Source organism: Chiroxiphia lanceolata, chromosome 10, assembly GCF_009829145.1.
Source record: "Chiroxiphia lanceolata isolate bChiLan1 chromosome 10, bChiLan1.pri, whole genome shotgun sequence".
Taxonomy (NCBI): Eukaryota; Metazoa; Chordata; class Aves; order Passeriformes; family Pipridae; genus Chiroxiphia; species Chiroxiphia lanceolata.
This window is the reverse complement of record NC_045646.1, coordinates 15,058,301-15,070,849: the sequence shown is the minus strand read 5'-3', so window position 1 is coordinate 15,070,849 and position 12,549 is coordinate 15,058,301. Positions and strand designations below refer to the sequence as shown.

Here is a 12,549-nt window from a genome sequence, read left to right as displayed (position 1 = left end):
GTTTTCTTTTTATTTACCTCTGAAAGTTTGAGTAGAAAGTATCTATCTGTAGTGACAAGCATACAGCCTTTCTCCCCAGCTGTGCAGAGGCAGGTTTTGGGGGACAGGGTCTTGCTGAAGCTTCTGCTGCAGGAACTCCCCTCCCACACCTTTCCGGGAAGGGATATGGGAGCAGATCCCAGATGTATCTTCTGAGGAACTCTTAAGAAAGCATTTGTGGTGCATTTGCTTGAGCTTCCCACCCAATCTGATCCATGGCTATTTGCTTACAGCTTCCCAGCTGTATTTCACTCCATAACTATGTGATCTGTTCCTGACATTTGCATTGAGGAGTCATTAGCAGGCTCGGCACTGCTCTCATGGGCAGTGTAGATTCAGACTGAGGTTACCTTGCCCATGGAGGCAAAGCAAGCATACACCTGCTTGTTAGGGAGTGTGCAGCCATTTTTGCTCATTTGCATTGATTGGACCTGTCACTGCGTGCATGAAATCATACCCAAAACTTTTTTTTATGCCTCGTGTCAGATTTGATCTCACCAATTCTGTTGGGGTGTTGCTGTAAACCCCACTGTGTGAAGGGTAGGGGTGTTGTACACTTACAACTGCTGTGTGCTGAGGCTCAGTGCAGTAAAGTTTGGTCCAGGAAGTGTTTATTTTGATCAGACATGTCTAATATTAGGAAAATATTGTGTATCATTACTGAAATAGGTAATAGATTATTGTTCTGTGCTGTACAAATGATGGATATGTAAATAGAGGAATACTGAAAAAGCAATCCAAGACATAATGTTCATTTTGCAGTTGCACCATAATGGAAGCATCCATGTATTTATGCTTAAAAAATAAGGTCTGGCGCTTCTATGTGCAAAAGTAAAACTATCACCATAAATATATGGCTGTGTTGTTAAATCAGAAGCAACAAAGCCTAAAGCAAAAACATAGAGAAGTAGGTGTATTTATTGCTATCTAAAAAGTTAAAATAAAAATGTAATTTTCAGCTATCTTTTATGTTCTTGGAAATATTGGTGAAGATGTATAGCCCAATAAAAAAAAGCACAGTTGGCATTTTGCACTGTTAAGAATAAACCACAAATCACCTGCATTATTAGCCACTAATCTCCTTAGGTTCCTAATCATATCCATGTGCATGCTAAGAAGCAACCTGGGCTAGGAAAGGAGTTTTCAAAGTGGTAGATGCCTAGGTATCACTGTAATTTGGAGAGGGTTGTGGAAATATTTCATTTCTACCTTATTTCCTAGAGTGACATGGTAAGTTAGTTGTCCTTGTACCATCCCTAACTCATTGAGACAGCAGTGAATTCAACCAAAAAAATTTTCAGCTACCAGGTGAGTTACTGGCCATTTCTTTACATAGTAGCCTAGGTGTTAAAGCACTGATCTGCAAAGTAAAAGATCAGGATTTTTGCTTCCTCTTAGCCCAGGAGGGTTTGGATCAACTCTCTCTATTTCCTAAAAGAATATCCTAGCAGGCAAGATAGAGACCAGCCTGAGTTGAGGCCATGGTTTCTTTCTTGAATCCTGCTGCTGAGGTTGCACTGTTGTGTGAGTGGGAAAGTGGAAGAAATGACAGCTGAAAAAATTATATGCAATTATAGACTGCATATGTATACATACATACATATTTTAAAAATATTTTTCTTGTATTTTAAGATTTAAGGTATTATTTAATTGAATATAAAATATAATTAAACATAAAAATGGTATTTTTATGTTGCCTCTTTAAATTTATGTAGCAATTTGTGAACCAATCAGGTCCAGAGTTGCTTTATCTGCATTTTAATGGATCATTAACAAATAGAATTTTCTGCATCATACAAAGTATAAGTCTCCAGTTTAGCTAGAAGGACAAACCCTAAAGACCAATCACAATCTTTATTCACTCCAGTTCCCACTGATACTTGTCATGATACAAAATATCAATAGCAGTTTAATTATGTATAGCAGACTGTACATATGTATTTTTTACATCTGAGTTTTAATTACATGTGAATGAACCTGATATGCAGTCATTTGTGCAGCAAGTGCAATCATCTTTTATGCAGTTGAAACTTTTGGATGCCTGGAGTAAATGAAAAGCACTTTATGGGTACTTGCATTATTGCATATTTCATTATAATGTAATTCTATATTAGATATTCTATTTATGCAGAATCCAAAAATAGTTCATGCTGTGTAGCAATGCAAATTTCAGTGAATAATCCACAAAGAATTTCAAGGCCTTAACCATTTGTGACATGTGTTATTCTCTATCTTTAATGAGGACTCAAACTTTGAATAAATCATACTGGTCTTTTTATGAGTAAAACCCATTTCTGTGCTTTCCCATTAAAGAAGAGTATCACTTCTTATCTTAATGATAAGAATGGAAATATTAGGGCTTATTGTTACTGTTCAGAGTTTTTCAAATGGGTTTTAGATGTTCTGTCAAGAGTTAAAGTGGAAATCAGGTTTCTGTATTCTGAGGCTGTGCTCCCCCTTCCCACCTGAGGGCTGATCAGAGAAGGAGAAAGCATCAGCAGTTTCCTGGCCAGGGCTATGTAGGATAGTGCAGTAGCTGAGGAAAAATCCACTTTCCCTATACTTCCTTCACAAGGAATCCAATTTAAGTGAACGTAGAATGGAGGGAATTTCCTTTCCCACTAGTCTGGGGAAACAGAAGACGTGAGTAGGGACGCTTTGTTTTACCCGAGTACCTGAGACTGAAGACACTGAAGCCAAAGATGTATCTGAGGCACAGGTTGTGTGCAGGGACAGCTCCCTTGCACTGTGCAAACCAAGGCTGATGGGCTGTGCTGAAGTTACTGATGTTACATCCCTTAACAACTGCTGAGTTTAGACCACGGGTACAAACAACAAAATGATACAAGAAAGGAACCTCCCCATGAACTACTTAAGAGATTTTGCAAAGCTGGGGCTTTCTGTTCTTTAAAATAGATACTACCAAGCAGAAGTTTTCCTAATAGGGATATAATAAATAACAATTTCCTGAATGAGTTCAGAAAATCACCAGGTTGCTTTTGGCAGATTGAATAAAACACACCCTGTAAATTTCTAATGAACAGAGAGCAAAACACTCCAAGTCCATCAACACTGGCTAGGAACATAGAATTTGAGAGAGATTTTACCATTCATAGCACAACTGCCCTCAGTACATAATTACATGGAAGAACAAAATAAAAAAATCTGTAAAAATCATCTGCATAAATAAGACATCCTTTGCAATACTTTTAAAATAAATATTTAAAAGATTAAAACTGTTTTCATTGATTATAATAGCACAAGTTAAAAAATTGACAAAAATGACTAGATCAAAATACTCATTCTATTCCTTCATGTAGTTAAGTATGCATTTCAATAAGCTTGTATGATAGAGTAAGATGAAAGGCAGCCTTTGTCTTGGGAAGTTTACATCCTCTGACAATAGTTAAAGTGAGCTCATAAGATGTGATGATCTGCTGCAATACCTCATGCAAACTTGTAGTCAGCCCTACATCAGTATATTCATTTTTCTGATCTGTCCTCTCCCCCTTTCCTTAGAATCCCCTTGAGAAGAAGGGCTGGATTAAGAACTGGTACCAAGATTGGTTGATTTACAGTCTATTTGAATGCGTGATGCTGCACATGTTCTAGTGAATCAGGCTGCTATTTCAATATCGGAAAACAGAAAATGGCTCTTGAGTTTCTGTGCTGCCAAAAATGGCATTATTTTGAACTGCTGATTTCCAGAGTGTTCTTAGAATTGGAGGCAAAAAAATTTTTTTTTCCTCTCACATTCGCACATTTGCCTCAGCCTTATTGGTGGTGCTGTGTTAGGGTGCTAAAGTAGTTTAACTAAACTGGAAACTATCATAGCCAACACAAACTAGAGATACCAACAGTGCTTTTTCCAGAGCAACCACCTAAAATGGGAAGGATGTCAGTAATACAGAGTAAGCTTCCACATAAGACCTCCATTGAGGGTCCCATTTGCCCCTGCTTGAAGGCACTGGAACACTCTTGGGGATGGTCCTGTGTGAGGCCAGGAGCTGGACTCGATGATCCAACTCAGCACATTCTGTGTTCTCATTAATTGTTATGGCGTTTGCATCCACATATTAGCTTTCAGTAAAAGTGTTCAATTCAACAATATTTTCTGATGGAAAATCATTAATGTGCTCTTTGCTATTCCTGGTGTTACATTAATCATATTGAATTCCTTTAGTCTCACAGCTTTTACCGGAATACCACTGTAATTTAACATTAATAACAGATCCTTACTAGGAAGTGTTACCAATTTCTTGCCTAGGTGATGTTATAATTAGTAATATCTTGCTGTGACAATTGCTACTGTAAAAGCAGTGCCATTTATAGGTGGTGTTACATATGCAGCATGTGCTGTGTGCACGTCCAAGCATTCCAATATATGCTGAGTGACTGGAGAGGCAACAGTGGAACATGCAGAAGAACATTTTAAAACACTTTAGATGTAATGCAGAATAACTTTTTGCACATACAAGGCTGTAAAGGAAATAATAAGAGAGTTGAAAGAAGGTTTTAAGCTATGCTCGATTAAATCTGCGCTACAAGTTTCCGGTACTCTTATATCATACTTAGGTCTCCTGGGTGCTTTTAAGTATTGTCAGCCAACAAACTATAATTTCATGCTTGGGTGGACTAATACAAGCCTAGGCTTCTACTTCTTTGTACAGTCAGCTTACAGTATGCTGGAATAATAAAGTGAGAACGGGAGTGAAAAATAAAGTAAAATAAACTATTGTCATACAGAATGATAATACTTATCAGTAAAATCAGATACTACGATGGTTTCACCTATAATTTGTTCAGGCAATAAACTGTGAGTCCATTTACTTCACTAGGCTTTAGATCAACTCCTTCAAGTTCTGTATTTTGATTTGACAGGTACTGTAACAGGCAGCTATGCAGGTAGAAGTAAGCTGCAGAACTGGAGAGTGGGTTATTTATTTGTTTGTTTGCTTGCTTTTTGTTGGGATTTTTTTTTTTTATGTAGCAATGTAGAGAATGTAGAGAAAGGGGCTTCTTCAATGCCAGCCACTAAAACATAGACATATTAGTCATAGCCAGTCAAAATTTTTCCGACATGTTATCTCCGTATCTAAAGTGCAAATTTGCTGAAATAAAAGTCACTTTCAGCAGTGTTTAGACAGAAACTTTACCTGTATCCTGCCCCCTTCCCCTTTGCTCTTTTAGTTGTGGTAAAACCAGGTGGAGCACACCATAACAGCCTCTGCCCAGAGCCCTGCCAAAGCCATATTTCTTAGGGCCTCAGAGGCTCCAGTTCCACTTCTCTACATTTTTGTTCAACTTTCTCACCTCCTGAGTGAGCCCACCTCCAGTGTGGGCTGCCACACTCCTGTGCAGTTTATAAGCCTCATAAACATTTTGGAAATATATCAAATTATGTATTTTCCTTTTAAAACAAGCTTTGGAGTGGTTTTTTACTGGAAAGACTAAAATGTGTTTTCCTACCTTAAATTTTAGAATCCCATATGGGATGATGTTTGTAGTTTCTATCTATTGCAGATTTTAATAATTTTAATATATTACCTGAAAGAAAGTGATATAGTTGCATAAAGACCCATGCACTTATACTGGGACAACCAGGGTCTGTGAAAAGTCTCTGTATTCAGTTGAGGTCCATGTTACCAGAAGAATTGAGAGAATCCCTTGAACAGCATACACAAAAGGTATAATATGTCAAATGAGCCAGGAAGTTAAATAAAAAAGCTGGTATTTCTGCACTGAATTGTCCACCATAAGCTCTAGGCCAGGTTCTGCCTTAGATGCTGTACAAAATGCTTATAAAAATCAACGACCATTTGATGCAAAGAACAGAAACCCAAGCCCAGCACGTCTCCCATGGATGACAACAAGGATCCGATAACAGTTCACAGAAAAGCACTTCCCTGCTTCTCACACTGCAACAATAATGACATGTTCTCCTTCTCCACTTGTCACATGCCTCCACTGTTTAACCATTATTTTGAACATTGATTTTTTTTTAAAATCCCACGAAGTTTCTCCCATGTGACTCTTTATTTCTTCCTTTAAAGGCAAAAGCACTGCATACTACTGTGAAGGCTTTAAAGAAATAAAGAAATTTGATATAATGGCTTTGTTACCAGTGAAGTAAAACCTTTGCGAAAAAAGACCTATTCCAGAAAGACTTAGCTTTTGTATCATTTTATGTATCTATAAGAGCTAAAATTAGATTATAAAAAAGAATCTGATCTTTCTGTTTCTTTCCCTTGTCAGTTCCTTTTCTTCCTAATTTCATTTTTTCCCTTTATTTTTTTTTAAACCTGTAAACAGTCCTTTCTGCAATGTACTGAATTTTAGTGTCAGAATGAAAGATCTAAACAGTGAAAACTTTATTTCCTTTTGATTATGTTTTGTGGAAACAAAGTTCCTGAAGCTCCCTTCTTTCAGGATCATGGTGGGGAAAGAGTGGGTTTAAAATTTATATTTTGTGATAAATATATCAAGAAATGATCATGAATAATCATTATGTGCATCTCCATGCAATCTAAGGGTGAAAAGGATAACATACGAAGTATTGTAAAAGAACCAGAGATTTTTCATTTAACAATTTAACTTTTCATTTATACTTCCATTTAAGTCAAGTTTGGTAATTTTCCATTGTAAAAAAACCACCTGGATATGAATGAGATTTTCATAGTATTTACCTGAGAGAAACTTTGCAAATGACAATGATTTTACTTGCATATTCAGTGTGGAATTATTTGAGAATTATTTATCCAGGTTTCCTTCTGTGAATGAAGGATAAACTGAGGTCACTTATTATTCTGGTTTGTGATTAGCCATGTTTATTTATTAGGTTAATTTGCAGAGTTTCAACAATCCCGTGTCCTTGGAAAGGGTCACGAAATGGCACCAAATCAGCTATACTGATTATCTGTGCTGTGAAAAGTACAATGAGTTTTTCTAGATCGTGTACTTGAAAATGTGTTGTTGAAATGAGCTTTGAACCAAGTTCAGGCAATTGTTGCCAATGATAAAATGCCTTCAGGGGACCTGCCCTGTACTGCTCGAGATTGCATTATTTGAGAAAGCCTTATGATACAGTCAGCTGCTTTTGTCATCTTCATGTTATGACATCCACTATAATTCATTTATTGAGATTTGTGCTTTCCTTTCAGCTTTTAATATGATCTGCTTTTAACACCTGCAAAACTGATTCTTGGGCTTTATTTGGCATATCTGTGCTATGATGACTACCTGTCCTGCCAGCCAATTCTGCATTAGTGCTTGTGTGGGACCTGAATCGTTGTGTTATCTAATGCTTCTTTGATTTATGGTTAGACTGAAGTCTCTCTGAGATAAGTTTCTTTTCTCTGTTTAAAAATTGTCTAGCAAAATCAGCTTCTGGTCCAAAACCAGGACACTGTGTGCTATCTTGCTGTTTTCACTGACGTGATAAAAGAATAACAAATCAGAATATTGGTAGTTAAGAAACTTTTAATTCTCCAGCAGGTAAATGAAAATAGTGTGCACATACATGCTTAAAGTCTCTTTCTTGTCTTACCCTTCTAAAGATGTCTGCCTCTGATACGAGAGTGACAAGTCAGCCCAGAAGGAAAATTCAGCTGAGGACCACAAAATGCTGAGGTTTTTCTTTGATTGTCAGTTCACCCTAGAATGCACTTTTGCTTTTAGTGGCTTTTCCATTTTCTCACAGGCACGGAATAGTACTTATCTTGCTCCGTAGGCAGCCATTATGTCTGTTTTATCCACATACAAAGCACAGGAGAAATAAAATGATAGGTGCCCTGATAAGGCAGATAAACTTTTGAAGTCTACAAATAACGCAATTCCTTTTGGCTGATTGATCTCAGGTAGGTGCAAAGGACATAAACAGCCTCTCTAAAAAAAAACAACCCTGAAAGGTATGCATCTGAATGATGGATAACTGCAGTTCAAGTAGAAACACTTTCAGAAGTTGTTTTATGGAGAATTGTCTCATTCCGTCCCAGATGCTGCTTCTATTCAGTGTAACTGAACATTAGTTTCTGGGATTGAAATGAAATCTGTAGAGAAGGAGAAAGGTCTCCTCCTACTACTCTACTGGTGGCAGTGTGTGTGTGAGCCACTCAGAAAGCAAAGCCCTGAGCAAGTTGGACAGCTACATTGCTATTTGGTAGCTTGGAGCAGTATCAGGAATGCAGTAGGCCTGTCACTGCAATACTTACAGCACCCATACCAGCCAGCAAACAGCAACCCTTGTGCCTCTCTGGCCCCTCAAGTATACTGGAGATAGGCAGTGTTAGTGCTCTGGTCATGCTGTTTAGTCTTGAAAGGCTACACCACATGCAATGTCATCCTCACCTCAGTCTAGAAAAAAAAGATCAGACTTGGCTACAGGTGGGTCCAAGACCTGTGTCTTGCAATTTAGTGCTTACAGAGTATTCAAAGAGACTTACCATGCATTTGGGACCTTTGTCCCTCTTCCTCCCCTTCTTGCTTTCTTTCGTTGTATTCTTGCACGTTTTCCTGTTATGCAGTAACTATTTTTTTCTCAGTGCAAGTTTCAGCATGTACTAATAAAGTACATATCCTGCAACACAGTGTGGGCTTCTCCTTATGAAGATGGTGAACATTTATGGATAGAAACATCTTAGTGCATACATTATTATGCTCTGCTTTTCTCATCTTCATTTGCAATTATTTTTTCACTTTTGTGTTTTAGTGCAGCAATCCCACATCCTTCCTTCTCCTCTCACTACACAGCATTAGAAGCTGGGAGAACAGTTTAGTTGTCTTCCTGATTGATGCTACAGAGCAGTCAGCAAGAGCAAGTAGAGAGGTTTGGGACTGAGCAGAATTAACAGCAAATTGCTACTACCTGGAAGTAAAGTTATAATTTTGTTTTGTGATGCTCTGGAATGGGACACCTTTGCTCATCATTTGTCTGAGCTCTGCTCATATGTACACAGGTTCTTGCCTTGCAGGATGAAATTTCCATCTACTTATTCATTCGTTAACTAAAATTGTCTACATCTGCCTTGAGAAAACACAACAGTATGAAGACATGTATAGAGTGGTGAATTATAAATCTGTGGGGTCTTTTTTCCTGATAAATTCTTGAAATACCTTTGGTTATTCCCTTGTTTTCTTCCTAACCTTAAGTAGGATATTATGGCTTCAAATGGTGTAATGCATTGTAAGTTGTAAAAACAAAGAAGCTGAATTGGATTCACTGGAATTTGCCCACTGTCAGATACAAGTATTTTATTTTGCATTTTCCTTGTTTAAATTAGTGAGATGAAAATCCAAGAGGATAACTCTAAGTAATTAAATGATCTGTTCTTCATTTTTATTATTCCAATATTAACATTTCTTAGCTTAAATTTTAGAGAACAATATGTTTTTCCTAGGTGTCAATACCGGTTTCAAAGATACTTACTTAGAGAAAACAACCCTCATTGAACCCATTTGGCTCTGAATCAGGCTCCTGCTGTTTCTTTCAGAATAAAAATAAAATTTGACTCAGACAGAATCGCAGGTTTTTTTGTATAGTTCTACCCTAGCATGGCATGTTGCCATTGCCCAAGATCACTGAACTAATTGGAAATCATTCATAAGAACAGCAAGGAACAGCACAACTTTTTGATTTCCTTAGTGGTATTTCCTCCCTCTTGCTTTCCTTTGGTGAAATAAGTAGGCACAAGAGATGTTATTGCCAGAAGAGTGGGTAGATTTGTGTTAATGCCTAAGAGCAAAAGTCAAACTATAGAAATGTCAGTCTTGTATGCTTTCGATGTATATAACCACATAGATTATTAGTTTGCTGTATCTTTTCTTTGAAAACTTCATCATAATGCTCTCTGCAATCTTGTATTGAGCATAAATACGGTGCTACATGACAACTTCTCTAAATTTAGCAACTCAGCTTTGTAACATTAGGCAGGGAAAGGCAGAAGAAAGTTTGGGTGGATAATTTCTCTCTCTCTGAAAAGAATATCTTTCAGAAATAGTCATACCAAAGAAATGCTTAGAGCTGTGAGTCACAGCATTAGTGGGTTGAACCATCATTCCATGGAGGAATATGGGCATACATTTTCAGGATTAGTAAAATGTAGAAGTATTATTTTTAATAAAAATATATTTTAGGATAATGGCACAGCTATAATCTCTGAACATCTGAATTCTAAAGAAAGATTATGACTTAAGTGGAAGAGAGATTGACATGAATAAATTTGTTCTTTTTAAGAATATTGTTTTTTAAAATCACTTAAAATATTTACTTGAAATGCAAAAGACATGGAAACCAGAGTTTCTAGAATAAAGCATCAGACACTTATATTCAAGATCTCTACCATACAGATAATCTCTGAGAAGTAGTGCTTCTGGTGCCTTCTACAGGCTTCATTTTACATGTACTGTTGTCTTTTTCATATTTATTTCTCTTTCCCTCTTCTGCCTCTGTTCCTTGTTTTCTACCTCTGCCCTTGTTTTCTTTCATGTCTTTTTTTTAACTCATGCTTCTGTCCTGTTCCTCCTGTTCCTGCTTTCCACATTTTTTCTTTCTCTGATTTCTCTTTTTTTTTCTCTTCAGAGGAAAAAAAATTTTTCTCTTCTGTTCTTTCTGACTTAAATTTCCAAGGATATATCACAACCACAGGCTGTTCCTTGTGAAAAAGGGGTGGTTAAAGCCGGTTATGGTGGTACTCAGCATTAACATTTAAAAGTATTTTCCCCCTTCATACATCATTCAACTACTATTTCTATGTATTCTTGAAGAATTATCCTAGGGAAACATTTTAATGCTAAGTGCTTTTTGGCCTTTAAAACTGCTTGGGTAGATGAATTAGAGCAATATATTCGTTTTTAACCAAAAAGATGTTTTTTCCATAAAAAGTCTCTTTGAAGGATAACTTCACTTGAACTCTCTAAGGAAGCTGTATTCCCAAAGAGTTACATTTTATCAGCTGAAATATGTCATCCTGGTTTGCTGCAGCTGCTATCAGAAAAATATATATGCAGCCTGAACATTAATCTCTACTCAGTAGTGCAGGGTGAGGGACCAATAGATGTGCTATTGGATAATGGAGACAGTACTGGTAGGGCTTTGCCTGTTCAGCTCCTGAGCCAGGATGTGTGGAAATTAGCAGGCAGGCTTCTCTTATATTCCCTGTATATCTCTGCTAAAGGCTTAGGGCATGATTGTTACTGGGGGATCTCACTGACAGGTATGCAAAGCTTTGGTAGTTTAAAATGACAATAGTAGCTGTTGCTGTTTTTGCACAGGCATTAGTGGCAGACTAATGCCTTGGCTTAGGGAGGATGTTCTTTTATCACTTAAAATATTTCCATGAAAAGCAAAAGACATGGAAACCAGACTTTCTGGAATAAAGGGTCAGACACCCATATTCAAGACCTCTACCATACCCACCTCAGTAGGAATGTGAGTAAAAGCACAAAGGCTCAGGAATCCAGGGAATAGGAAGTATGAGTTTCAGGGAAGTCCTATGAACCTTTCACAATGGGTGCCTCTTTCTCTGTAAGAGGTGTGGATAAACCAATGCTGTCTTATTTTTTTCTGGGGTACTCACTGCTTTGTGAGTATGCAGGCAGTCAGCAGCCATTTGGAGGCTTCTGTCTCTAACCTGGTTCCCCAAACAGAGGATCTACACCCTATCTAAATAATATTTGGATTAGCTTTATCCAGGAATTTAAAAAGGTTAATTTATTTAAACCTATTGTAGGTCAGAGCTTCTTAACTTGTTCTCACTCCTGTAGCCTAAGTCAGGAATGTACAACCACCACATTGCCTGGCTTTTCTAGACCTTCTGTTCCTTTGGACTCTCACAATTTCTTCTCCTTACTAAACCTATTAAAATAGATGATGCTTTTGTTTTTCAAAGTATAATAATTTTTGATTCTTAAATATTTTGAAGGTGACATTTGTAATGCAACTATAATGCATGGCTTATAACAGCAAAGGATACTTATGGTCAAAGCCATACCATATTCTGAACAGCCACGCACTCTCAGCTTTGGTTGTATTTTTATCCAAGTTAGATGCACTCTGCAAAACAAACAAATGAATAAAGTGAAAGGCATTTTTATAAAATAAATAAAACATAGAGTTCCCATATTAAAAATGCATGTCAAACCAAGTTACAATTAACTGCACTTTTTTTTTTAAATTTAAAAAGCTTGGTTGGTGCACAGATGTCATCTCCGTGAATCAGTTCAGGAGCAAATTGGTTCATACAGCACATTTTTCATTGCTACACTCATTTACTTTTATTAATGGTTCCAATTTTATTAAGCAGCTGAGAAGCACTATATTTCTGGGATCAATAAAATGATATTTAGATTTAATTGCCATTGTGGGATTACTTCAGTTTACTCCTACAAGATCAGATGCTTTTCATGTATGTCTAACAAAACGTCATTCCCAAAGGGATTGAGATATTCTAATAATTATGAAACTCCTTTCTGTATTTCTTTCCAAAGGTAGAGGAACATTACTTGAATCAAGGA

General features: G+C 37.0%; 1 protein-coding gene across 1 annotated transcript in view; it reads right to left on the bottom strand.

Moving 5' to 3' along the window:
* Positions 1 to 12,549, bottom strand: part of SLC9A9 (solute carrier family 9 member A9) — a 182,751-nt gene that overhangs the window by 30,862 nt on the left and 139,340 nt on the right. Inside the window, exon 14 of the mRNA XM_032698082.1 lies at positions 12,009 to 12,088. Within this exon, the coding sequence (XP_032553973.1) occupies positions 12,009 to 12,088 (80 nt within the window). The remainder of the gene's footprint in view (positions 1 to 12,008; positions 12,089 to 12,549) is intronic.